The following is a 26,176-nucleotide window of genomic DNA, read 5'->3' as shown; positions in this document are numbered from 1 at the left end:
CAGTAGAAGTTTAATGGAGAAATAATCTGTTTAAAACAATCCGTCAAAAAGAACAGCTCTTTTACAAACAAGTGATGGCAGTGACAAGTCAAAACCCCAGGCTTGATGTCCTGTTCCATCAACCCACCCCTAGAAGAGGGAGGAGGTGGGCGAGAAGGAAAGACGGGACCATTTACATGTCGGCTGGAGGAATTACAAAAATACACTCTGATGTAGCGACTGGGTTGTCATGAAACATGCTGTGGGTGGGGCGGGGGAGGCGTGGAGACCTGGAGGCGAAGCCCGGCTCAGTGCCGCGGGAAGGGAGGAATCCGGATGCCCAGCCGGCAGGTCTGGGCCTGGCGACATGCTGTTTTGGGGATCACCCGGACACCTGGGGAGACAGAAATGATTATAATGACAAACCAGACAGTTCTACTGACCCTTCAATCCTAGACACCCTAGTGACTGAGCGATGGGAAGGAGGCAGAGAAAAGCTACCAACCAGCCAAACAGCCCCTGGAGCAGCAACTCCCTTACACCTGCTTTCCCTCCCTGGCTCTAATATATATGATACATACAGACCTAGTATATAGCAGACCATCACACTATAGTCTATTGGCACGACTAGCAGCATAAAGGAGAGGCCTATGGGCTAGTATTTGAAAGGCACAGGGTAGGTGCCCGGCCTGGAGACCGTTCTCTTATCCCTGGTATGTGGAGTCCATGTGGAGTCATTTATTTCTTGAATTACACCCTCACGTGTGGTTGTCTTACATTGCAAGTGCTCTTTCAGCCTGATTTCACTAATTCCTCATCACGAATGAATGTGCTCACTTTCCACTGCCTATGAGGGTCAAGGCTCCGACGGTATAGGGACAGGGAAGGGACAGAAGATCCCCAGACCAGGTGTGGCCTTCTCGTCATTCTGCCTAGGTCCTGCACGCAACGTCCCTCCTTCCTAACACATCGCTACACTTTCTGATTAGGGTTCCTCAGCCCATTCCAGTGTGAGACAGCCCCGCTTCCTCCAACCTTATCAGAACAGATTGGCACTGGATGTCACAGAAGCATAGCTTAGCACTGGCAACTGGAGTCCCCCAAGCTGGAGAAATGTCGAGCGAGGGCAGGGCTGGTTGGGGTAGAAGAGAATAAAGGCAAGCTCATAAACACACATCCATCTTGGAACTCAGCAACCATGAATGTGTGGAAAAGAAATAGAGAGGTGGCTCTAGAAGGAGAGAGCGAGCAATCGACAAAACCCGAATGAGCTGGTGGATGTTTCTAGCGTTTCCATCAGGAAGTTTACATCGTGAGCAGAGCAGCAGACAGAAGCTAGTCACCAGTTTTGTCTCAGTGCCGCTCAGTTGGAAGCTTAATAGAAAATGAGAAAAACCAATTGCCTGAATAGGAGCTCAAATAGTGTGTGTGGTTTTTTTAAAAAAAATACATTGATTCCTGCAAATGTGGCTGATTTTAAACTGTCTTTCAGTAAAGAAAATAATTGTACTTCAGAATCAGACAGAAGTGTCAGTTCCCTAAGAGTCACTTTATAGAAGAATGTCTAAGATTTGAGAGAATTCAACCCGCGCTACTTCTGAAAGATGTATTGTTAAGCACTGTGCAGATACGGCTTAGGAAGAAATAGAATGCTTGTTAAGGACCCGAGAGTATGGCTTCAAAAACAGTGCAGGTTCATTCAGGGCCTTCGCAGATTAGTCATTCTGCTAAAATAAACACAGCGGCCTCTCACAACCGAATGCACATGCCCATGTTTGGCCAGGGACCTTTTGCAGACAAGCTGGCCTACCTGCAAAGAGCCACGTGGGCTGCCTCCCTGCTGAGGTGTGAGTGCCAGAGATGAACATGTATTAATATGCTTTGAAGAAGGATGATGAACAATCTGGCTACCTTTGCAGTATGGGACACAAACTAAAACAGCACATGCAGGCTTTTTTTTTTTTTTTTTGCCTCGGAGGGAAAAGCCCCACTAGGGTAATGTTTGGGAAATGTTTTTGACCAACTGATTAGTTCTTTCTGTTAGGGCAAGTTTCTAGACTATTTAAGAAGAGGTGTGAGGCTCTGCAGATCATCTTTTTAAAAATAAATATATGTTTTTATTGATTTCAGAGAGGAAAGAAGAGGGAGAGAGAGAGAGAAGCATCAGAGATGAGAAACAATCACTAATTGGCTGCCTCCTGCACGCCCCGCGCTGGGGATTGAGCCACAACCAGGGCATATGGCCTGACCAGGAATCAAACTGTGACCTCCTGGTTCATAGGTCAATGCTCAACCACTGAGCCACGCCAGCTGGCCTCTGCAGATAATATTATGCCCATATGTGAATTAAGGCACATAGGCTTGATGGGTTTTCTTAGATTTTCAGAAAATTCCATTGTGCTAGCTCTCTGTGCCATTCAATATTAATAGATAGTAGATGGGATGAGGAAAGTTGAATTGGTAATGAGGCAATAGATCAGGGTCTTTGATGTTTATTATCTGATATGTATTATAGGTACATGTAATGTTTATTATCTGATATGTATTATAGGTACATGTAGAAGCATGGTAATGGGGGTAAGAACAGACCAGAAGGGAGGAAGGAATAAGGGCAAGCACACAAACCAAAACAAACCAAAAATGGCCCTGGGAAGAAGCAAAAAGTGAGGAAAGATGATCCCTTAGTTCCGACTCTAAAAGCGACTGGGTCAGTTTGGCCAGCTTCTCAAAGCTCAGTGACGATGCCATCAGTCCATCAGGTGGTAGGATGGACACATGGCAAGTGGAAGAAAGAAGAGCAGAAAGTGTAGCTCCTGGCCCTAACAACAAATCCTACACTGGGAGACTGGGAAAGTTTCATGGTTTCCATGGAATCCAGTCGTCTAGAGATATAGAGGGAGACATGGGGGATAGCTAAGCTGTTTTTGAAGGTGAAATAGCAATATCACAGCCACAGAAATAAGACTCTTTGCTAACGGCTAAGGGTAGGTCTAGCTACTGGTTCTTAGAGATAAAGTCTCTGAGAAAAGGTGTGCTGAATTGTTGCCATGGCAACCGAATAGGAGAATTGGTCCCCTTATCTGTCCCCATAGTAACTAAGCTCCTGGAGAGTTATAGAGGAATTAGTTATCTTAACCTACTACTATTATCCCCATGGTAACTAGTCTCTCAATGGCAGTGGTCAGCCTTAAGAAGCAATCCTAAAAAAAAAAAATTTGCTCCTGAAAAAAAGGGTGGGCAAGAAGCAGGGGGGTGAACACCTTGGGGTGTGGGGGTGTGTGCTTGGGGGCTAATGCGCTAAGATGGGTATATGAGGTTTCTTCTTGCCCCCAGCTCATTCCTGCCCAACTCACTCATGGGTTGAAGTGGACGGTGCAGCTGGGAGGGGCTCCCCTTCCGGCTACACATTACCATTCCGGTTCAGGGTGCGCCGGCGCTGGCTGGACTGCAGGCTCAGGACCAGGTACTGCCTCATGAACTCACTGAACCGCTTCTGGTTGGCCAACTTCCGGGCCGACTTCCGGGCCCCGGTGAAGCCCCCAAACCTCTTCTGCAGCTGCTTCTGCTCCTCTCCAGCCTCATCCATGCCAGGCTCTGTCTCTTTCTGTGTTTCGACAAGGCTCCTGACACGGGGCATTCGCTTCAGATGTATCTCGGAGGCTCCTGGCTGGTAAAGAGCAGCTGCCAAGTGCTCTGGGTCAGCAGGGCTGAGCTGCCAGGGGCCCCTGGCAATGATCTTGGTGCATGGGGTCCAGAGAGGGCTGGGCAAGACCTTCCCTTCACACTCGAGGATGCACACCTGCAAAGACAGAGGTGGGAGGAAGGGAGAAGGACAGAGGGACATCTATTAATCCAAGGCAATGAGGGGATAAAGTTCCTCCATCATCTATACCTGTACCAATGCAAGTACTTCTAAAGCATTTCTTTCTTAAGTACTGTGCAGCTGTTCTACATGTAATTATTTAGGTTCTTCGAATTTCAAAGTTGGAAAGAGACAGAAAACTCCCTGGCCCAGCTCCATCATTTCGCAGATGAAGAAACTTGGGGCTCAGAGATGTGACGTTAACTTATCCCAGGTGACACAGCAAGTTAACACAGAGCACATGCACTCAACTGTACCCTGTTATAGACTTAGTTGGGTGTTTGGAGTCAAACACAGCTCATGAGGGTCACCCATAAAGAAGACTTTTCATTTGTTCTTTTATCAGACTTGGAGGTCAGACTGGCTTAAGAAATTGAGGATGCCAAAGCATGTAGTTAAATCTGCATGGTTATTTTAAGGTCACCAGGGAAATGATCAATCCTGGTATTAATTTTTCACGCACCTCCCCTCGCCCCACAACACTATTCATCACTATCTGTGCTTCATTTATAGCACTGCTCGGTCTATCAGTCTGTTGGTGTTTCTCTGAATGGCACCTTATTCCCTAGTTCTGTGGTTGGCAAACTGTGGCTCACGAGCCACATGCGGCTCTTTGGCCCCTTGAGTGTGGCTCTTCCACATAATACCACGTGCGGGTGCGCACGTACAGTGTGATCGAAGTCGGTATTTTGTGGAAGAGCCACACTCAAGGGGCCAAAGAGCCGCATGTGGCTCGCGAGCCGCGGTTTGCCGAGCCACAGTTTGCCGACCACTGATAGGGAAGAGGGATCATCAGATACAGCGCAGTAGACCCGCCAGGCTCCTGGAAACTTCTGCTGTGGCTCTGCCTCTCCAGGCATCTCCCGCTTCTCATTGGAATCAGCGGCCTAACCGTGATGTTTTCCTGACTGGTCCTGGCCTTCGCCCTAGTCCTCCACACTTCTGTCTCTGACTGGATCTCTTAGAAGCCTCTGTCTCCAACTTTTCTTCTAATTTGCTGTTTTGGCGTCACCCCAAATTGTCCTCTCTGTGTTTCTGGCCTTAGCCAGATGAAAATCCCACATGACCCTGACCTTGCCATCATGGTCAGCAGGAAGCTGCAGTCTTTCATCAAACCTTGGAGCTCTTGCCTGGCTTGTAGAGCACGAAGAGCTACTGCTCTGGGCAGGGGCGGGACATCAGAATACTGATGGGGAAGAGGGACCCTCAGATACGATCCAGCAGGCCTGTGTGTGTCCTATAGTCCCGACCTGGGGAGCAAAAACACTCACTCAGCTGTTCAGAGGGTCACAGATGCCTCTGTGGGTGAGATTTACAAGCCGATGTCTAACCAAGGAATGAGATGTGCAGGCAGCTTAGATCCCACACCCCTCAGGCTAAATCCTAAAAGCCTCTTCAATCCTACTTCTCCTGCAAGGTTTTGCCGCTTCTGACCCTCACCTCCTTTGGTCACTGCTCGGTCTATCAGTCTGTTGGTGTTTCTCTGAATGGCACCTTATTCCCTAGTTCTGTGGTTGGCAAACTGTGGCTCGCGAGCCACATGCGGCTCTTTGGCCCCTTGAGTGTGGCTCTTCCACAAAATACCACGTGCGGGCGCGCACATACAGTGTGATTGAAACTTTGTGGCCCATGCGCAGAAGTCGGTATTTTGTGGAAGAGCCACACTCAAGGGGCCAAAGAGCCGCATGTGGCTCGCGAGCCGCCGTTTGCTGAGCCGCAGTTTGCCGACCACTGCCCTAGTTGACTCAGGGCATATCTTCAGTGTCCCCCTTCTCACAAACCTCATTGCCCCTCCAACCAGTATATAAGTTTGCCCTCCTTCCCGCGCCTTCTTCCTAAGGACCTCTTAGGGTGCAGTGGCTTCCTCATTGAGCTCTCCATCTAGGATCTTTCAGGCTCTGATCCATTTTCTATCCTTGGCAGAATAGTCTTCCTGAAGAATAGATCAAATCACATCATTACTTGCCCATAACTGTCCAATGTTTTGTCTTTGTCCATAAACATAACTTCAAACTCCCAAGCTGAGCATTCAAGCTCCTTCACCATTTAGTCCTAGACCATCTTCCAGTCTTAGTTTTGATTCCTCCTCACCTCTTCTGCCCCATTCAGGCATAGGGGGCTTTCCCCAGTGCCTCGAACATACGCAAGCCTCCACCACACCTGTTCTCAATCTGTTCCCTTTGATGGGATGATCTCCTTCCACCCCTCTTTGGGGTCAGCCAGGCTCGTGTCCCCTATGACACCTTCTTCTGGCTCCCTGGCCAGAATGGTCATCTCCTACCTCTGTGCTCCCACAGAACTTTGTATGGCTCTTGTGGAAATTTGACTGTTTAATATTATTGTAACACTTTACAAGGCAGAATATGGCAGGTTAGGGACCATCTCTCACTCATGTTTACGTCCTTTACAGGAATCTTCTCCACCCCAGCAAATAGTAGGGCTTCACTAGAGGTTTGTTGCCCTGAGCTGAATGAATCAAGAAACCACTTCATGTTTAAGTAAACGTGAAAAAGAAAAAAACTATTTTTTTAAGAAAAGACAAGAAAGAGAGTCACTGGAAAGCCAGGAGTTGCAGCTGATCGCAGCCAGAACTCAAACTCCCCCCGCACCCCCACCCCCGCATTTCCTGCACGCAGCTGGTACAGTATTTGTCGCTCTGTCGCAACTCTTTGTTTCCCTGATTACTTGTCTGTCCCATTAGATCAGGTTCCTAACCCTTTTTTGGGTCATGGATGCTTTTGAGATTCTGATGAAAGCCATGGACCCACCCTTTCATCATATCAAATGCACACTCATGCCCGGCTGGCATGGCTTAGTGGTTGAGTGTCGACTTATGAACCAGGAGGTCACAGTTTGATTCCCGGTCAGGGCACATGCCTGGGTTGCAGGCTCGATCCCCAGTGGGGGGTGTGCAGAAGGCAGCCAATTAATGATTCTCTCTCATCATTAATGTTTCTATCTCTCCCTCTCCATTTCTCTCTGAAATCAATAAAAACATATTAAAAAGTGCACACTCATGTCAAATTTGCATGCAGTTATAGAAGGTTCATAGATCTTCTAAAGCCGATCCATGGACCGTCATCCATCGACTCCAGACTAGGGACCTCTTCACCGGGCTGTCAGCTGTGCTGTAGGGAGAGTCTGTATGCATTTGGGTATCTAACACCTGGGATACAAAGTGGAGTCCCTCGTGAGCATGAAAAGTGGAGAGAATCAACAGGAGAAAGGAAGGAGTGTGCAGCTGAAGTCACCTAGTGGACACACTGGGAAGCGGCCCCAACTCAGCACAGCATTGCTTAGAATGCTGTCTCAGGAGGAACCTCCGGCTGTACCTGGTCCAATGGATCCCAGCCCTGGGTGTGAATCTAAATCATCGACAGAACTTAAAAAAGCACACGGAATTTCAAAAGCCAGTTAAATCCCCGAAGAATAGAACCAGGGCTTGAGTTTATTTTTACAAAGCTCAGGTAATTCTGACATTTGCCCAGGTTTGGAAACCCCCGATGTAGTCCATGTTCACGTGTTACAGTAAGATTCAGTAACATGTCCAAAAATGACACCGTGAGAAAACAGTATCACCAGAACAAGATCACAAATGTCTGGACTCCCACCTCAGGACATCTTGGAAGAAAACCAGGTAGAATCTAATTTGTAACACGTTCTTTCAGACCATAATGCTCTTGGGTTATTACTCTACAGCAGTGGGTCTCCACTGGAAGAGATTTTGCCTCCCTTCCCCCGCCCCAGGAACATTTGGCAATGTCTGGAGATATTTTGGGCTGTCACACGGTGGGGGGACACTATTGCTCTCTGTGGGTAGAGTCCAGGGGTGCTGCTAAACTCCCTACAATGCACAGGGCAGCCCCTCCCCCCCAACAAATAATTACCCAGCCTAAACTGTCCTCAGTGGCGAGCCTGAGAAACCAGACACTGCAGAGTCAAGAGGAAAACAGGAAAACATGGGGGGCAGCACGTGGAAAGCCAAGAGGAGTGTAGAATTTTGGACACTTGGTCCAATCCTCCTAGAATAGTAGCCCCAAATGCCTGTTGAACTGTTCTATACCTTCAGGTTACAGGAACAGGTGGACGTTGTTAAATCTAAAGGCTATGAGATCTTCTGCAAGTCCCTGGGGTCTCTAGGCCCAGATGGTAACGAGATTGTGTGTCAATCAGAGAAAATGAAATTGTATGATCGAACCAGATGCATAGCCCCGTGCGAAGACACGTCATACTGTTAGACGAATTAGGTGCTCGCGAAATCATCTGAACTCGTGATTTCGGAGAAGGTTTTGGGCAAATGTGAGGAATCCAAATTCACAACAGCATTTGTAGCACCAGATGGGCATCGGCGCTTAATGCCGAACCGTCTGGTCTGAGGGAGCCACCAGCCTCTTTCCAGAGATGTGTTAATAGCCTATTAAGCGAGCTGGACGCATTGTCCCAGCCCACGCGGAGGGCATGGCTATATTAAGCCTGAGTGCGGGTGAGCATCTGGAGAGTCTCAGATTGATGCCAAATGGGTCTGCAAAGCTGGGCTTGTGGGGAGACTGAGCACAGGCCGTTTGGATGTCTGGGATCACGGACTAGGGAACAGGCACCGGAGCCCATTAGAAGGGAAAGCAGCAGCCCCTTCAGGGTCTCAGATTCTCCCCATTGAAGAATCAAACCACTTCTGACCAAGGGACATCCGGGGGCTGTTTGCTTTAGGGCAGTGGTTCTCAACCTTGGCTGCACGTTATAATCACCTGGGAACCTTTTTAAAATCCTGATTTCAGTGCCTCCTCCTCTGGAAATTCTGTTTCTTTGTTACTAATGCTGTGGCCCCACCCCATAACAAAGAAACAGAATTTCCGGAGGATGAGGCGAAATCAGGATAGAAGCACCTGGGAGTCTTTTTAAAATCCTGATTTCTGGGCCTCATCCTCCGGAAATTCTGTTTCTTTGTTATGGGGTGGGGCCACCCACCCCATAACAAAGAAACAGAATTTCCGGAGGATGAGGCCCAGAAATCAGGATTTTGAAAAGATTCCCAGGTGATTCTAATGTGCAGCCAAGGTTGAGAACCACTGCTTTAGGACCTCACACCTGATGGTGAGAGACAGACACAAGGAGCTGTCAGAGCACCGAGGAGGGAGGGGCTGGCTCTACTGGGAGCAGGTGGAGAAGCAGCAAAGCGTTCTCAGGAGAGAGGAAACTTAACCAGGGTTTGGAAGTACAAGAGGAGGGAGAGGCGCATGCAAGTTGGGAGGGCAAGTTCTTGGAGTTCTGGGCCAGCCATGAAAAGAGGCAGGATTTCCGGGAAGTGTGGAATGTGATTGGAGCCCAGCAGAGACCAGGTGTGGGGTGTACCTTTGGGAGTTCCCTGGGGCCTGGGGAGAGCTGGAGGCCTGGATTGGGGTGGGGGGATGGCATCTCAGAGGGAGCGAGTACATGGAGGCGAGAAGCAGGGAATCTCGCAGTCACTATGCTTAGGGGGTGAGGAGAGGAACAGGAGCCCAGCCGGAGGCAGAGAAACAAGAGTCCCAAGCAGGGAAGAGCACCAGGTAAGCTCATCAAGGGGGAGCCTGTCCCTCGGCCTGAGGTTCGGTGCTTAGGAGCTGCTGCTGACCCTGAGAGCAGCTGAGAGTGACACAGCGGCAAAGGGGGGAGGGGGACAAAGTCGCAATCTTTTAGAACAATGACAGCAAAGGAAAGGAAAGAGCAGGTGGGAGAGGATTAAAAGGAATGTTCAGTAGGGAAATCGGTGGTACCATGGAAGGCAGAAGGCGGAAGTGAAGGAGCACAGATGGGAGGCAGGTGGGGAGAATGAAGGCTGATCCTGAGGTGGCGGTAAGGAGACTGGAGAGAATGTGTACTTGCTAGTCACTGTCTTCTCGTACAGGTCAACCCAAGGTCATGGTGTCCAAGGGGGTGGGAAGGCACACCAGTGTTTCACAATCAGGTGTGACATTTTTTTACAAGGAGGTCATGTAATCTATGAATGATTTTCCTTGTAAAAAAGACATTCGATAAAACAAGCTGTGGTACATTTATACGATGGAATGCTATGCAGCTGTAAAAAAGAAGGATCTCTTACCCTTCGAGACAGCATGGAGGGACCTGGAGAGTATTATGCTAAGTGAAATAAGCCAGTCAGAGAAAGTCAAGTATCACATGATCTCACTGATATGTGGAATCTGATGAACAAAATAAACCAATGAACAGAATAGATCCAGAGAAATAGAAATGTGGAACAGACTGACGAATCTCAGAGGGAAGGCAGGGGTGGGTAGGTGGGGGAAGATTAACCAGGGAATTTATATGCATACTAGAGGCCTGGTGCATGACATTCATGCACTAGGCGGGGGAGGGAGGTCCCTCAGCCTGGCCTGTGTCCTCTCGCAGTCTAGGACCTCTCTGGGGGATGCCCAACTGCTGGCTTAGGCCCACTCCCGCCACTTCCGCTGCGCTTACCAGCCGTGAACCCAGCTTCTGGCTGAGCAGTGCTCCCCATGTGGGAGTGCACTGACCACTAGGGGGCAGCTCCTGCATTAAGCGTCTGCCCCCTAGTGGTCAGTACACGTCATAGCGACCGGTCGTTCCTCTGTTCGGTCGATTTGCATATTAGGGTTTTATTATATAGGATATGCATAGCTCATGGACGCAGATAATAGTGTGGTGAAGGCCTGGGAGGGGTGGGGGCAAGATGGAGGAGGTCAATAGGGAAAAAAAAGGACATCTGTAATACTTTCAACAACAAAGGTAAGTTTAAAAAATACATTAGAGCAGACTCAGGGTTATCCTTACAGTTAAGTTCCAAATACTTTCTTTTATTATAAAATACACGTAACACCAACTTTGCCATTTTAACCATTTTTAAGTGTACTCTCAGTGGTATTAAGTACACTCTCAATGTTGTGCCATTGTCACCACCATCCATCTCTAGGACTTTTCTATCTTCCCAACGTGAAACTCCATGCCCATCAAACCCCTACTCCCCATTCCTCCAGGCCCCAGCAACCACCTTTCTACCTTTTGTTTCCAGGAATTCGACCACTGACAACTATAAGTAGAATCATTCAGTATTTGTCCTTTTGTCCTGTGAAAATCATTCACAAATTACACGATCTCCTTATAAAAAATGTCACACCTGCTTGTGAAACACTGATGTGCCTTCCCACCCCCTTGGACACCATGGCCTTGGGTGGACCTGTCCTTTTGTGTTTTGTGTCTGGCTCTTTTCTTAGCATGCTCTGAAACTTAGCATAAGGTCTTCAAGTTTCATCCACGTTATTACACGTGTCAGAATGTCTTTTTTAAGGCCGAGTAATATTCCATTGTCTGTGCATACACATTTTGTTGATCTGTTCATTGTTGATGGACACTTGGGTGGTTTCCACCTTTTGGAGATTGTGAATAATGCTGCTGTGGACATGGTTGTACAAATATCTTTTGAGTCCTAATGCTTTTTTGAGTGGGAAATAAAGGGTTGCACTTAAAGCTAGTGATTCAGGAATTGTGCATAACCTTCAGTCTGGTCTAGGCTGCAAGCAGAGAACCTTCGCAGTGTGGCAATTATGAGATTATTGCTTCATCAACTCCTTCACTGGTTTACACGCAAACTAGTTGTCTACTCTGTTTACTAAGACCAAGGGAAAGAGATTTTGGATGAACTTTTAAACCTCTGTGGGCTGCACAGAAAAGACATGAGGGCCTTCTGTGCTCTAGACCCGTGGTTGGCAAACTGCGGCTCGCGAGCCACATGTGGCTCTTTGGCCCCTTCAGCATGGCTCTTCCACAAAATACCACATGCAGGCTCCTTCAGTGTGGCTCTTCCACAAAATACCACGCGCAGGTTCGCACGGACAGTGCGATTGAAACTTCTTGGCCCATGCGCAGAAGTCGGTATTTTGTGGAAGAGCCACACTGAAGTGGCCAAAGAGCCGCATGTGGCTCGCGAGCCACGGTTTGCCGACCACTGCTCTAGACAAACTCAGCTTTTCTCAGTTCCTTAAATGCCATGCCCCTCCCTCATATAGGCATTTGCAAATGCCCCCCTCCTCCACCCTCCCCACTTGCCCCCATGCCTCCCTTTACTATTTGGGGCCCACTCCCTGCCTCTTCACTCCCACTCATCTTTTTTAAAAAAATATTTTTATTGATTTCAGGGAGAGGGAGAAAAACATCAATGATGAGAGAGAATCATTGATCATGCCTCCTGCATGCCCTACACTGGGGATCGAGCCCACAACCAAGGCATGTGTCCTGACTGGGAATCAAACCGTGACCTTTTGGTGCATAGGTTGACGCTCAACCACTGAGCCATGCTGGCTGGGCTCTCTCCCACCCATCATTAGGTCTCCTTAGAGATTCAGTTCCTCCAAAAGCCCTCTCTGCCGCTCTAGACTAGGTTGGGGTCCACTGCTCTGTGTTTCCCCAGCACCAGTAATTAGTCTCTCTCGGAGGGACTGTGGGTTCTTCTCCCACTGGTTGCAAGGCCCATCCATCTGCTCACCTTTGGATCCCTTGTCCTAGTCAGAAAAACCATGACGGATGAATGAGAGGGACGGATACACTTTGAAAGGGTTATCGGGGGATACTTTTCGCGATGCAGTAGTTATTACTGCTCAGAAAACAGGCTTGAAAACCACAGGGTGGGAAGAGCTTGGCATTTAGGCCTGTTGGGCTGTGTTTGCTCACCGCTGGGGCCTTGGCCCAGCTCGAATACGTGGTTTCTATGTTTGCACACTCGCCCTAAGGGACATAGTTACTTTTGGTTGTTTTAAAGGTTGAGGAGTTTGAAACGGGCATCTTTTGAAAGGAGTTTATTTAACTACAAAGAAAAAAAGATAATGGAATTACATTGGATTTAATAGGAGAGAAATAACTATTTAGATAAAAACAAAAGCAGTGGAGCCTTGGTCCATATGGCTCAGTAGTTAGAGCGGCGGCCATCACACTGAAGGGCTATGGGTTCTATTCCTAGTCAAGGCCACATACCTGGGTTGCAGGTTCCTCCCCAGCACTGGTTGGGGTTCGTGTGAGGGGCAATCAATCAATCAATGTGTCTCTCTCACATCAATGTTTCTCTCTCTCTCCCCCTCCTACCACCACCCTCCACTCTCTCTAAAACTCAATGGGAAAAATATCCTCGGGTGAGGATTAACAACAACAATAAAAAAGGCAATGGAGAAAGCAGCTTATTTAATAAAAAGAAATTTAATGTCAGATTTGCACTTCAAATGCAAAATTTAAAATAGAGCATTTTAGGTGATTATTTGTAGAATTATCTGTTATATTAACAATGGAGGTCAGCAAGCATGTTTAACTCGGGGTGGGGGGTGGTGGGATGCTTAAACAAGTTCTACTGTATTCACAGAGAGAAATAACTTAATGTTTAGTAACTCGGGGAAATTATCCTGGCATAATATGGCAAGAGAAAACACTAGGATTCTTTCTCTGACTGGTGGGATTAAATGTGATTTCAATTCTGTTTTTTAAAACTTCTCTAATTTGCCAAACTCTCTAACATGAGCATGCACTATTTTAATGATGGAACAAAATGGCAGTGTGGGCAGGCCTTTATTTGAATGTGGAAAAGTGAACATAAATATGTTACAGATTTATGCATTTGGTTTGCCCTGGGAAGATGCTCACATCTGTTTCTGTTCCCCTACAACAGTGATGGCGAACCTTTTGAGCTCGGCGTGTCAGCATTTTGAAAAACCCTAACTTAACTCTGGTGCCATGTCACATATAGAAATTTTTTGATATTTGCAACCATAGTAAAACAAAGACTTATATTTTTGATATTTATTTTATATATTTAAATGCCATTTAACAAAGAAAAATCAACCCAAAAAATGAGTTCGCGTGTCACCTCTGACACGCGTGTCATAGGTTCGCCATCACTGCCCTATAACCATGTGACACGGGGCAAGTCACGTGACCCTTGGGAAGATGCTCACATCTGTTTCTGTTCCCCTACAACCACGTGACACGGGGCAAGTCACGTGACCCCGGGGCGAGGCCTCAGTTTCTCCTTCAGGGTCAGCTCTGGAGGAGCTGGGGAGGAGGAGACAGCCTACCTCGAGGTCAAAGCTGTCGAGAGCCGGGCGGAGCTTCTCTCTGCAGGTCAGACAGTCCTGCTGACAGCTGCTGGACACGCTGGAGAAGAGGCTGAGCAGCAGGAGGTCACAAAGCAGGGTTTTCATGGTGCAGGAGCGGGAGGCAAGATGCTGAAACACAGGGGAGGGTGGGCGGCAATTAGAACAGCCTCCGGTGGAGACCCTCCCACAGGGGATGCAGGAAAGACACTCTTCAGAAGGGACAGTGCCGGCTGAGGTCCACCTCCCAGGAGGCGGGGGGTCGTCAAGGGCACAGGGGTCTGCTCCTGTCGGCCAGGCCAGATGCTCATGCAGGGGCTAGTACCAGGGCTCCCGGGAGGGTCCTGCCACCCAGCTGGCCTCAACACGCACGGGCACTTTCAGGGAGCTGAAGGCCTCACTTCGCAACTGAGTGTGTGACCTTGAGACAACCTCTCCCGGCCTCGGTGTTCATAGCTTTACAAGGGGAAGATAGTCACGTGCCACATAATGACATTCCGGTCAACAACGGACCGCATATATGCCGGTGGTCTATAGGATGATAATGGAGCTGAAAAATTCCTATCACCTAGCGACGCGGTAGCCATGGTAATGTCACAGTACGCCCTATGTTACTCCTGCTGGCGTGAACAGACCTGAGCTGCCAGTCGTATAAAAGAGCAGCAGGTACAATTATGTATGGTACATAATACTGATAATGATAATAAACGGCTATGTTACAGATTCAGGTATTTACTGTACAATACTTTTCATCGTTATTGTGGAGTGTGCTCTTTCTACTCATAAAAAAAGTTTGCTGTAGAACCGTATGCCGTGCTACCCCAGGAGCAGCCGCACACATTTTGTGTTCACTGCATCTCATGGTTGCATCATTTTCTCTTAAGTTTGATTTAATCTCATGTTTTGTACAGGAATATACTGTACAGGCTTATAGTCTAGGAGCAATAGGCTGTACCATAGAGCCTGGGTGTGTAGTGGGCTATAGACCATCTAGGTTTGTGTAAGTGCACTCTATGGTGTTCACACAACCATGAAATCGCTGAATGATGCATTTCTCACACCGCATTCCTGTCATTCAGGGGTGCATGATGGTAGCCGTACCTGCCTTGTCACAGGGCTGATGCGAAGGTAAGATGAGAAACTGTCAGGGACGTTTTGTGAAGTGTTGTGCAAGAGTGTGATGTGTAAAATATGAGATTCACGAGTGACTCATGTACTTCATCTCATGCCCCCCAGCCTTCCTCACCTCGGCCAGGAATGCCCTACATCCCAGAATTCGCTGTCTCAGGAGGCTGCAGGTTCCCTGTCGGTTCCTCCTGCTAGCCGTGAGCTAACTCCCTGAGCACAGGGCCAACATGTTCGTTCACCTTGCTATTCCATGCAAAGCACAGGGCCAGGCACGTGGCATTATTTATTTATTTATTTTTTTAAAAAAGAACAAATAGCCTGTCTGGTGTGGCTCAGTGGTGGAGCGTCGACCAAGGAACCAAGAGGTCACTGGTTCGATTCCCTCAGGGCAACAAACCTGGATTGTGGGCTCTATCCCCAGTGGGGGCAGGCAGGAGGCAGCCTATCGATGATGTTTCTCTCTCATTGATGTTTCTATCTCTCTATTCTTCTCCCTGCCTCTCTCTCTCTCTAAAACTCAATAAAAACCATATCAATTAAAAATTAACAAATAAATTATTATAAGATAATAGCTTCAATCATTGTCAGATCAGAAGTTTATATTCTTTATGTAGGATTGCCTGAAAGATGTTCTGTTTTCCCTTTTCCTCTTTGAATTGACCCTGTGATGAAGCCTCCTGAATCAGAAAGCTATTTCCTTGAACTGAATCACACTGGGTCCCTACAGAACCATCTTCACTTGGAGGATTCAATGGAAAGGGGAACAAGCGGACTTTCTGGAAATGTTGCGAGTGTTCTTGATTGAGGTGTAGGCCACAGGGGTGTGTACATTTGCCAAAACTCATTGAATTTAAATTTAATTCTGTGCACTTCACTGTGTATAAATTCTACCTTAATAAAGAGTTCAGTGCAGAAAAACAAAAATAATTGCCTTTATTGCTTTTTCATCAGATGACACTGAGAAAATGTACAAATGCAGTCAGTCTGCAGACCAGCAGGACCAGCATCACCTAGGATCTTGCTAGAAACACAAAATTTCAGGCCCCACCCCGGAACCACTGAATCTGGACCTGTGTTCTCAGGTGACTCATACACACACTAGTGTAGGGTATGGATGTGAAATGGAGCGAGTCGACAGGAGGGGGGGATCCTGGAGTTGAAGCCACATTGGGGGACCACCCCAGCTCTTCTTATGTATCACCCTCGCATCTCATACCAAGAGGATGTTGACTGAAAGATGCTCAATCAATGGCTAAGTCAAAGAGTTGACATCTGAGAGGGGCTTTGAATGCTGAGTAGGTTTGCCAAAGAAGAGGGCATCTGAGAGGCACAGGAAACAGTCTTTTCACAGGCAGAGAGGAGCCATGCACACAGCCTGTGAGGGGACGGTGAGCAGGCTGTGCATGGGGCCACCTGCCCACCTGGGGAAGCACCTGCTGAGAGACAAGCTCCGTCTGATAGAGCAGGGTCTTCTTTGTTAGCCTAAAGGGGTTGAGCTTTACCCTACAGAAGGTGGGATGCCCTGGATTAGTGAACAAGGAGCACACTCATCTGTACAAAGGAATATATGTCCAATGCAGTTTTCCTTCTCTATCCCGAGGGTGCGTACCTTAGTTGGGATTTGTTGCCTTGGTTATTGTGATAGCCTCCTAATTTGTCTGCCTAATGATCTGACCTCCCACCGAACCATCTTCAAATCCAACGACTTTGCACTTAAGATAATTCTCTAACTCCCGCTGGGACTTAGCACCACTCCTGTTACTCACCCTGCGTCTCCTCTATCGTCCTGGTGAGTCACCTGTAATTCCCGACTCTATCGGGTACTTAATGGCTTTGTGTCTTGGCACTTTCTCTTCCTTCTACCCAGAAGTCATGTCTCCAACTCATACTTCATACTGAGCTTCAGAGTCATCCCCTCTGGGAAGCCACCTCCACCCCCTGGTCTCAGCTACGTGCATCTCTGCTGCTGCGGCATCGAGAGGCAGCTCATCACAGTGGGAAGCGAGGGAACCTCAGGGGCCCTACGTTGCAGAGTGGTTGTGACCGGCGTGTTCCCATCAGCTCATGGCTGCAGACCGTAACAATGGAACAACATAGCATCTATCTCACACGACAACTAACGGGTTAATGTTTGTAAGCAGTTAACATAGCACCTGGCACATACATGCTATAGAAAAGCCTAGAAGACAAAGGGCTCAGCACACAGCCTTCCCTCGATAACGCTCTCCTCATCTCTCGAAGGGCACTTACCACATTCTCCTGTGAACTTGGGCATCTGTGTGTATTTCTCCCCCTGACCCGTGACTTCCTGAAGGGCAAGGGTCATATTCCAGGGTTCTCTGTTTCCAGCACTCAGGGTCAGGGACTGAGGAGGTGCTCAAAAAAGTCTGACAAATGACAGTAGAGTGTCTCAGGAGCCTTCTTCCTTCTCCTTAGCAAAGGTAGAGTTGGGGGTGCCTAGAAGTCTGCCTTATTGGGGGCCCAGGGTGCTGACGGCCCAGGGGCCACTTCTGCAGCTGTGTCACTGACAGTGTCTATTAGCTACTTGTTCAGATTGAGGAGTGGGAGCCAGTTTCGCTCCAGGGCGATGCAGCATGCCACCCTGAGCTGGAAGCCCATGCACGTTTTGCTGGTGGACTGGTTACACACGGCCACGAGGCAGGGCTGGGATAGTGCTATATGCGAAGTTTGTATGGGTCACGTAGAAGACGAGTGTGGATGGGAGAGTTGGAAGGGGTCGACCTCAGCGAACGTACCTCAATCAGATTGAGGACGTTTTTAGCAAAGGCCAGCTTAGGAGTACCCTAATTAAGTTAATAACAATGTACCTACCTATATAGTTTAAGTTTAAAAAATTTGGCTCTCAAAAGAAATTTCAATTGTTGTACTGTTGATATTTGGCTCTGTTGACTAATGAGTTTGCCAACCACTGGTCTAAGCCAATATATTAAACTAAGGACTGCGTTCATAGGTCTTTGTTTAATTCGAGAATTGCCTTTATGTTTCTTATTCTACTAAATTTCCGTCTTTCTAATCTGGAGATATTTTTGTGGAATCTGTCCAGAATGGCATGGCTGTGCTCTCTGCGGCCACATGATGGCAGCACCTGTATGCCACCGAAGAAAGGGAGGCTGGGAGAAAAGGGACTGACTGCTTCCTTTCGTTCTTAACACAAAATTGCAATACACGGCTGCATAGGCTGAGCTGATGGGTTGTGACAGATGTTAATAAAATGCTCTCCAGCTGAGGTTTTTCACAAACAGCATGAACTGCGACAACTTGCCCATCCAGGAAACGTTTGATGGCTTGACTGATATGTGTTATCTCAAATTCTGGGTAAATGGGTTTTAGGGTGAGGGGCAGAAAGAAGATGAGCTCCTGGGACCTGTAGCATGTGTTCCGCTTGGTAGCCTTCCTGCATGTACAGGGTGGGCCTTCTGTAGTTTGGCGCTTGAGCAACCTTATGAAATCTACTCGGCCTTAGCCTGGCCCTCCCTGCTCGTCCAACCTCCCTAATCCCCCGCTGTGTCCCACCTCTCACTTAAAAAATATATTTTTTTATTGATTTCAGAGAGGAAGGGAGAGGGAGAGAAAGAGAGATAGAAATATCAGTTGATGAGAGAGAATCATTGATCAGCTGCCTCTGCACGCCCCACACTGGGGACTGAGCCCACAACCCAGGCAAGTGACTCCACCTATTATTTAAAAATCATCCATACTCAGTGCTGTTCATTTTCTTCTAAAATAAAAACAAATCCTTAAGATGAGAATGACCACAATCCTATCTCCCAGGTGGTTTGTGATATTTAAATGAGATTGATACACGCGAAAACTCAAAATGTATGTAATTATCCTTAGAAAAGGGGCAACGTTTTGTACTTTTTGGTACTTCTCACAACACCTAGTATAAGTGTGTTCTAGGATAAGTTAGATTTTGAACTTTATTGAAAATTCATAGAAGCTTTTCATTTTTAAGAAGGCTTGTGCTTTTTTTTTGTAGCTCTGTAAATAAGTTAATGACAATTGAATGAAGGCATGTAATTAGTTAATTCATGAGTGATATTTATGTTTAATCTTTACACTTTGTAACTGTGACTTTGGGCAAGTTTTTTCTCCACTGAGAGCTTCGGTCTTCTGCAAAAGAGGGGTGACGACAGGTTTTTATATTTGTTCTTGTTTTATTGGACAATAGTAACCATCAGTAAAAAATGTTCCCTAAGTATGTTTGAATTTTACTTGGCTAGTATTTCACTCAGTAAACCAAGCCCAGCCTACACTTCCACGTGGTGATACTATTATAGCTAGAGATCTGGACATCTCATATTGAATAAAGAAATGTTTAATCACCGTTCAGCTCGGTAATGACACCTCATAAATTTAATTGTGCTTCACTGTTTATGAAGATAAAATACCCCTGTGTTTTAGACTTAATCTATTTGCATGTAATCTTGCTTCCAAGGACAATATAATTAGTTGCTTATCTGTTTGGAGAATTATGTATGAAGCTTTAGCCGAAGATAAAAGTGAATTAAGTCTTGTGTTATGACCTATGAGCAAGGCTGTAATTTGGGTGCTTTTAGAGGAAAAGAGAAGAGGGGCCGTTTTCCTGCTGGAAGCATATACATCCCCATCCTACTCATCAGCCTCAAGGGTAGGTAGCTTTTCTGCAGGTTACAGAAGATTTTAATATTCATATGCAGCCCTATGAGCTAGGGTGAACATTAACTCCCTTTTTGAGATGAACATAGGTTGATAGAGGTTAAGCAACTTGCCTAAGAGCATCTAGCTTATATAATAGCAGATCCAGGACTTAAACTCATGTGTTTTGACACCAAATGGTGTGCTCTGGGAAGCCACAGCATCCACACACTGGTTCTGCTTTGGAAAGGTTAGCAAATTCTGGTGGAATCTTATTGGGTGGTCTCTATATATTTAACTAGAGGCCCGGTGCACAAAATTTGTGCAGCAGGGGGGTTCCCTCAGCCCAGCCTGCACCCTCTCCAATCCAGGACCCCTTGGGGGATGTCTGACTGCCAGTTTAGGCCCGATCCCAGCAGTCAGACATCCCTCTCACAATCCTGGACCGCTGGCTCCTAATCGCTCACCTGCCTGCCTGCCTGGTTGCCCCTTACTGCCTCTGTGTGCCAGCCTAATTGCCCCCAACTGCCCCTCCTGCCAGTCTCGTTGCCCCCAACTGCCCCCCTCTGATGTCCTGGTCACCCCTAACTGCCCCCCCTGCCAGCCTGGTTGCCCCATGCAGCCTGCTTGTTCAGTTGTTTGGTTGTCCCTCACTAACCCCCCTGCTGGCCTGGTCATAGGCAGCCATCTAGTGAGGGCATGAGGGTCAATTTGCATATTACCTATTTATACTATAGGATAGTAATCACATTATAATTATATTCAGAATACTGGGTGCCAGACGCTGTGCTAGTAGCTTATAAGCATCGGTGCCATGGGGTAAGGGCATTGTCCCCTTTGTACCATTGAGAAGACTGAGGCTTGAGGAGGAGGAATAAGACCACCGGGTTCCCAAGCGCATGCTCTCACCAGACCTCTCATGATCTCCGTGGCCATCTCTCTGCCTTCGTGGAGCTGAATTCATGCTGAGCACCTCCCTTTGCCCTGAACTCTGGGCTCCCCCTCTTTGTTGTTGCTTCTGCCCAGTTCACAGAGGAATTGTTCACTGCCCACCAGCACAGGGTTTGTCTCCCACACGCCCCATTTCTATGACCCATTGCAGACGGGACGCCCACACGCCGCTTGTTCACCAGCTATTGCCGAGGGAGGCCCTTTTGTTTCTTTTCCTCCTCTGACTAACACGCTTACGTTCAAAATGGTCCCTTTTCTGCTCTAAAATTCCCACGTGGGAAGAGGGGATGGGCAGAGAGGAGATGGAGGGCAAAGCAAGTCCCCCACCCTATGCAGACCAAGTGCGAGAGAGGAGATGGAGGGCAAAGCAAGTCCCCCACCCTACCAAGTGTTCCCTGTGCTGGTGAGCCAGGAACGGGCGGGAGCCCTGTGTGTGGAAACCAGAGTCCTGGGTTCAAGCTCTGACTCTGTCAATAACAGCAAGACCCTTTCTCTGGGCCTCAGTTTACCCTTCTCTAAAAGAGACAGTTGGATTAGATGGTTAATATTTTTGATTTTCTAAGTGGGCAGATATTTGTGCTCTCTTGCTGACGGGGAGCAAGAAAGAAGGATATAGAGGGAAGACATTAAGGGCTTCACGAGGAAGCAGCTTCTAGGCAGCCCAGCCTGGGGCTCAGGGGAGGGTCTGGAGGGGTCCCCAGGCACCGTCTCCATCAGGGCTGCTACAACACTGAGCAGCTATCACTCTTAAGGTTGATCTTCCTGGGTCTGGCCCACAGTTCCACACATACTGTCAAAACAGTTAAAATAAAAATGTAAAAGTATATTTACTTTTTTTTAAAAAAAGTATATTTTCATTAATTTCAGAGAGAGGAAGGGAGAGAGAGAGAGAGAGAGAGATAAAAACATCAATGATGAGAGAGAATCATTGATTGGCTGCCTCCTGCATGTCCTCCACCAGGGATCGAGCCCACAACCCGGGCGTGTGCCCTTGCCCGGAATCAAACCTGGGACCCTTCAGTCCGAAGGCCAATGCTCTATCCACTGAGCCAAACCAGCGAGGGCAAAGTATATTTACTTTTATACTGAAATCACTCAATGTTATTTTCAAGTAGATTAGAAAACAGAGGTAAGCAAAAGAGCAATGGCTCTAGATCAATAATCTTCAAGCTTCTTTAACTTTATGCCACCAGCAATCAGGTTTTGAGCATGCTTTCCCAACTTATTTATTCATATGCATTATAAGTGCAAATGATGAGAGATAACACCATAAAAAAGAAAGCCTTCGTGTCCTGAAGCCCAGTGTAGTGCTGGGCACTGCTCACATCTGGCGACATTGACTGTGGGGTCTGAGAAAGCTGGCGGGTCTGTTTTGCGGGCACTGGGAGGCTCCCGCCACACATTTCTTGGCTGGATGAGTGCGGAGTGGGGGTGAGGGGAGAGCACAGGGCCCTGTGTGAAGAGGGGAGGTTGGCTCTGAGCTCTGGTGGGGCGGCAGAGCCCTGGCTGGGTGGTGACTCAGTGACATTGTCACCGAGACCCGGGACTCCTGGGAGGCCATCTCTCCCCTTCACCTGCCAAGCCAGGCCCTCAGAGCGGGCGAGATACTGTGTTTCTGCAATGCTGCGGCCGCTGCAGCCACTGCCAGTGTTGGAAAAAGCCCAGGATCATGGAAAGCCAAGACCGATTGTGATCGTGGCCTATCTAGGGAGATGCCCAGAACATCGGCCTGGCCCCCAAGTTGGTGTGCCCCAGGTCTCACAGCTAGTTTGTGGTTAGCAGGAACCCTGCATGTCAGATCGTGGGGGCACCTATAGGCATTTAAATCAAAGTGTTTAGGAAACCCAGTTTGCCGAATGAGTTAGTTCCCAGTAATTCAAGCCAGTGCGGCTGGCTGTTGTCATGATGATTCAGGAGAGGGGCCCTCCCCTCCCTAGGATATCTGATGAGCAGCCCCGCCCAGGCCCAGAGCTGGTCGGTTTCAAAGGTTCCTTCTCCGGCTTTGGGAGCTGTTGGGCTCTAGTGACGTTCACTGAACCGCACTGATAGAAGTGTGGAACTCCCACCCTAAGGCTCACATCCTTGTGGTGTGTGTGTGTGTGCGCGCGCGCGCGCGCGTGCGTCCGTATGTGTCTTAGCACAAAATACGCGTGTTTATTTATTTATTTATAAAATATACTTCTATTAATTTCAGAAAGGAAGGGAGAGAGAAACATCAATGATGAGAGAGAATCATTGATTGGCTGCCTCCTACACAGCCCACACTGGGGATCGAGCCTGCAACCCGGGCATGTGCCCTGACTGGGAATCGAACAGTGACCTCCTCGTTCCTAGGTCGACGCTCCACCACTGAGCCACGCCGGCCGGGCACAATAAGTGTGTTTAGGTCACTGCCTGGTGCATAGTAGGTTTCAATAAATGTCGTTCCTTTGCCCTTCCTTTGTGCCTTTGTCCTGGCTGCCGCCTTTCTCTCCAAATCCCTAGACAGACCCATTCACATCCTTCGCTGCCTCACTCGCATCCCTGCAGTCGCTGGGGCAAACACTCCTTCCCGGGAATCCCTCCAACACTTCTGTCTGGACCTCGCAATTTAGGACTTAATTACAGCTGGCCTGGCATTGTCTGCTAACTGTTTCCCTGTGTTGGTGTTGCCCCAGCCCGTTGCCATTGGTCTATAAGCACCCCTGGCCCGAAGCGAAGCGGGAGATGCGCTGGACCTAGGAGGGCCGAGCTCAGCCCTCTGTCTGCCGCGTCCTGCACAAATGGCTTAACCTCTCAGCTTCAGTTTTCCCCTGCACCACAGAGATAATGACAGCACCTCCCAGGGCTGTTGCCGGGGATAATGGGTGTGAACGTGTTGATGGAAATCACTGTACAAATGTACACGGCTGTTATCATCACCTCTGCTGAATCCGGCCGAGGCCCCGCGCACCTCCCCTGCCTGGTGGAGTGGAGAAGATAAATATCTGATTGATTGAATACAGAATAGCTTCGTGACAGCTCCTGTTACAGGCTCCAGCGAGCACGGGTTTGAGCCTCATCTTGCAATTACCCCCTTCATTGACAATGCAAAATCTCCTCCCTGGAGACCGGAGTACCCTCAGCCTCCAGCTGATAAAGCCCTGGCTGCTGCCCCTCAGACAGAGCTGCACCCCCCAAAACGACCCCAGGCTGCACCCCGGCGCCCTCGACGGGCAGCACGCGGGACACTGGAAGCTGCTTTTACTCAGGTGGAGGTTGGGGACGGGCATTCCGGGGACCCTACCCTGCAGAAGACCCGGCAAGCACACAGGATCACCGGTCCCTTTTCTGTGAAAGGTATCGCAGCATCCGTGGAAGCGCACACACAGCATGTCTCCCTGCCACCCTTTCCACACGCGGGGAAGGAGTGTGCGCGCAGCAGCCGCCCGCAGGCGGGGGAAAGAGCCGCGGGCTCGTGGGGAGGTTTTGATAAGGAGCCAGGCGCCTCCTTTCCCCCTCCATGCGGAGAACTCTGGTGTCGGCTCGATGGAGAATGCCACGCACAGCTCGTCTTTTGTTAGTCTCGCGAACAACGTTATGGGTTATAATTGGGGCAATTATGGGCTGCTCGAGGAAGCGAAACACAGATGTTTCAGCCCAGGATCGGGGTATGCAAGTCCACAGCAGCTTGCTTTAAATAGCCCATTTCCCGAAGCATCCTGCCTGACTTGAAATCCCCCCAGAACTTGCCCATGTTCAGAAGGAGAGGGGGGAGGAGAGGATGGGTGATGGAGGGAGGGGAGAGACACGCAGGGAGAGAGACGCACAAAGAGAGAAGGAGAAAGAAAAGGAGGCGGAGAGTGAGCGAGAGAGTTTGGGTGACTTCTGCACATCCTCTCCCACAGGACCCACCCGGCAGAGACCTGTGGTGGGAGATGGGCAGGAGGAGAAAGAGGCAAAGAAAGAGAAGAGACCCCAGAAGGACTCAGGGTCCGGGAAACCAAGGTCATCCCCGCAGAAATCGACGTGGAATTCACACAGAGCGAGCGCAAACAGCCGTGTACTACGGGTCCCGCACAAAGCTCCGACTTCCCACGTCATTACTCACAATTCCTATTCAGTGCATATGGGAGAAGGGTTCCCTCAGGGCTGAAAACCCAAATCCAAACCCACCAGCCTGAACACTCTATGAGGGAAGGGAAGAAAGGAAGTCAGCTGCACAGAGAAATCACTCGGGATGGGGGGGCTTCCCAGGGCTGCCCTGAAAGCCAGCCCCCCCCACCCCCGCAAGCCTGCCCCTCCTGCAACCTCACTTCCACAGTCCCCTTTCCTCAACAGACAGGAACGACAAAGTAGGGGCCACGTCTGCTAAATCAAAACTTTTCCTCATCTCTAAGTTCAGCTCTTTCTTCAGCATCTGTGTTTAGGATAAAAACCTCAAGGCTCCCCCCCCCTCCATCCGAGCATTGAAAATAAAGCGAATGAAGAAATCATCTCGCAGGGGGACAGCAGCATCCACCCTGGACAAAGGAGGGGGGCTGAGGGAGAGTCCCTGCTGCCCGGCTTTCCCCCAAGGCTCCCAGCGCCGTGGCTTGTGGCTCGGGCTGGGGTGCGCATGCAGTGCCTACCTGAGAGCTGTCAGTCGCCCGGCTCCCTCGGATGTGAGGCTCGGTTCCGCCGTCTCAACCACACCAGCATATATATCCTCCTCTCCTCCTCCCCCCCATGCACAGCCCTCCCCTTCCCTGCCCACCTCGATGACACATACACACGCTGACCCCCTGAAGCAAGTGAACAGCAGAACCTACACTCCCTCCTGGCTGGTCCCCGCCCCGCGGGCTCTGTGCGCAGACCTGTGACATCCCAACCTCCCCATCAGCCCGTTCATCCTCCAGCCCGCTTCACCTGGACCGGGCTCAGCCAGGATCCCACAGCTGCCTCCCTGGCTTCCAGAGGCGCTGTGAGGACTGACAGTCTTTTCTGGTGAGCGAGTCAGAAAGAAAGGCTCCTGGTGACAGTGACGAGGCAGACCCCCGTCCTCCAGTCTCCTTGAGCAACCTTTTTGCCTGAGGAGTAAAGAATAAGCGGGCAGAAGGAGGGGAAGCTGCCACTGGCTCGGAGAAGCCCAGGGCTGAGCTGAGCCCCCTCCTCCTGTCACGGCCCCACAGGCAGCAGCTATGCCACCCTAGGGAGTGGCTCCACCTGCCAGGAGCCGGTCAGGAGGCATTTCACAGGTGCCCACCGCATGGCACAGGGTAAAACACGGAGATCTTTGAGACTAAAGTGTCTGCAATTCTGGCTCTGCTATCAGAGCACCTTACTGCTCTCTGAGCACGTCAGGCCCTCTGCCTGTAAAATGGGTATAACACCTTCCGGGATGGTTGTGAGTAGAAAAACACATAAGACCTTTATTTTATTTTACTTTTAAATATATTTTTATTGATTTCAGAGAGGAAGGGAGAAGGAACGAGATAAAAACATCAATGATGAGACTGATAGCTGCCTCCTGCACGACCCCCCACTGGGGATCAAGTCCACAACCCAGGCATGTGCCCTTGACTAGAATTGAATC

At 48.9% G+C, this 26,176-nt stretch overlaps 1 protein-coding gene across 3 annotated transcripts; it reads right to left on the bottom strand.

The window, feature by feature from the left end:
• Positions 1 to 25,689, bottom strand: PNOC (prepronociceptin). Of its 3 annotated transcripts, none has more exons than XM_005874600.2 (4): positions 25,510 to 25,689; positions 13,909 to 14,058; positions 3,391 to 3,778; positions 1 to 373 (listed from the first exon to the last, which is right to left on the bottom strand). In XM_005874600.2, the coding sequence occupies exons 2-4, from the start codon at positions 14,032 to 14,034 to the stop codon at positions 288 to 290; spliced, it is 600 nt and encodes a 199-aa protein (XP_005874662.1). In that variant the 5' UTR covers positions 14,035 to 14,058; positions 25,510 to 25,689; the 3' UTR covers positions 1 to 287. The 3 variants fall into 3 exon arrangements, with proteins under 3 accessions (XP_005874662.1, XP_005874661.1, XP_005874663.1); XM_005874599.2 differs by lacking the exon at positions 25,510 to 25,689 and adding an exon at positions 25,233 to 25,343; XM_005874601.2 differs by lacking the exon at positions 25,510 to 25,689 and adding an exon at positions 25,233 to 25,343 and having other exon boundaries at positions 295 to 373; positions 3,333 to 3,778.
• Positions 25,690 to 26,176: the final 487 nt, after the last annotated feature.

This window comes from Myotis brandtii, unplaced genomic scaffold, assembly GCF_000412655.1.
Source record: "Myotis brandtii unplaced genomic scaffold, ASM41265v1 scaffold447, whole genome shotgun sequence".
Classification (NCBI taxonomy): domain Eukaryota; kingdom Metazoa; phylum Chordata; class Mammalia; order Chiroptera; family Vespertilionidae; genus Myotis; species Myotis brandtii.
Note: the sequence above shows the minus strand (reverse complement) of the source record. Positions and strands in the feature narration are given on the sequence as shown.

Excerpts from the sequence above, each read along its gene's own strand:
- PNOC (XM_005874600.2), bottom strand. The coding sequence starts at position 14,034 with ATGAAAACCCTGCTTTGTGACCTCCTGCTGCTCAGCCTCTTCTCCAGC. Across the intron at positions 3,779-13,908 it reads TCGACAGCTTTGACCTCGAG|GTGTGCATCCTCGAGTGTGA; the intron begins GTAGGCTGTCTC and ends CTGTCTTTGCAG. Across the intron at positions 374-3,390 it reads GCGCACCCTGAACCGGAATG|GTGTCCGGGTGATCCCCAAA; the intron begins GTAATGTGTAGC and ends CTGTCTCCCCAG.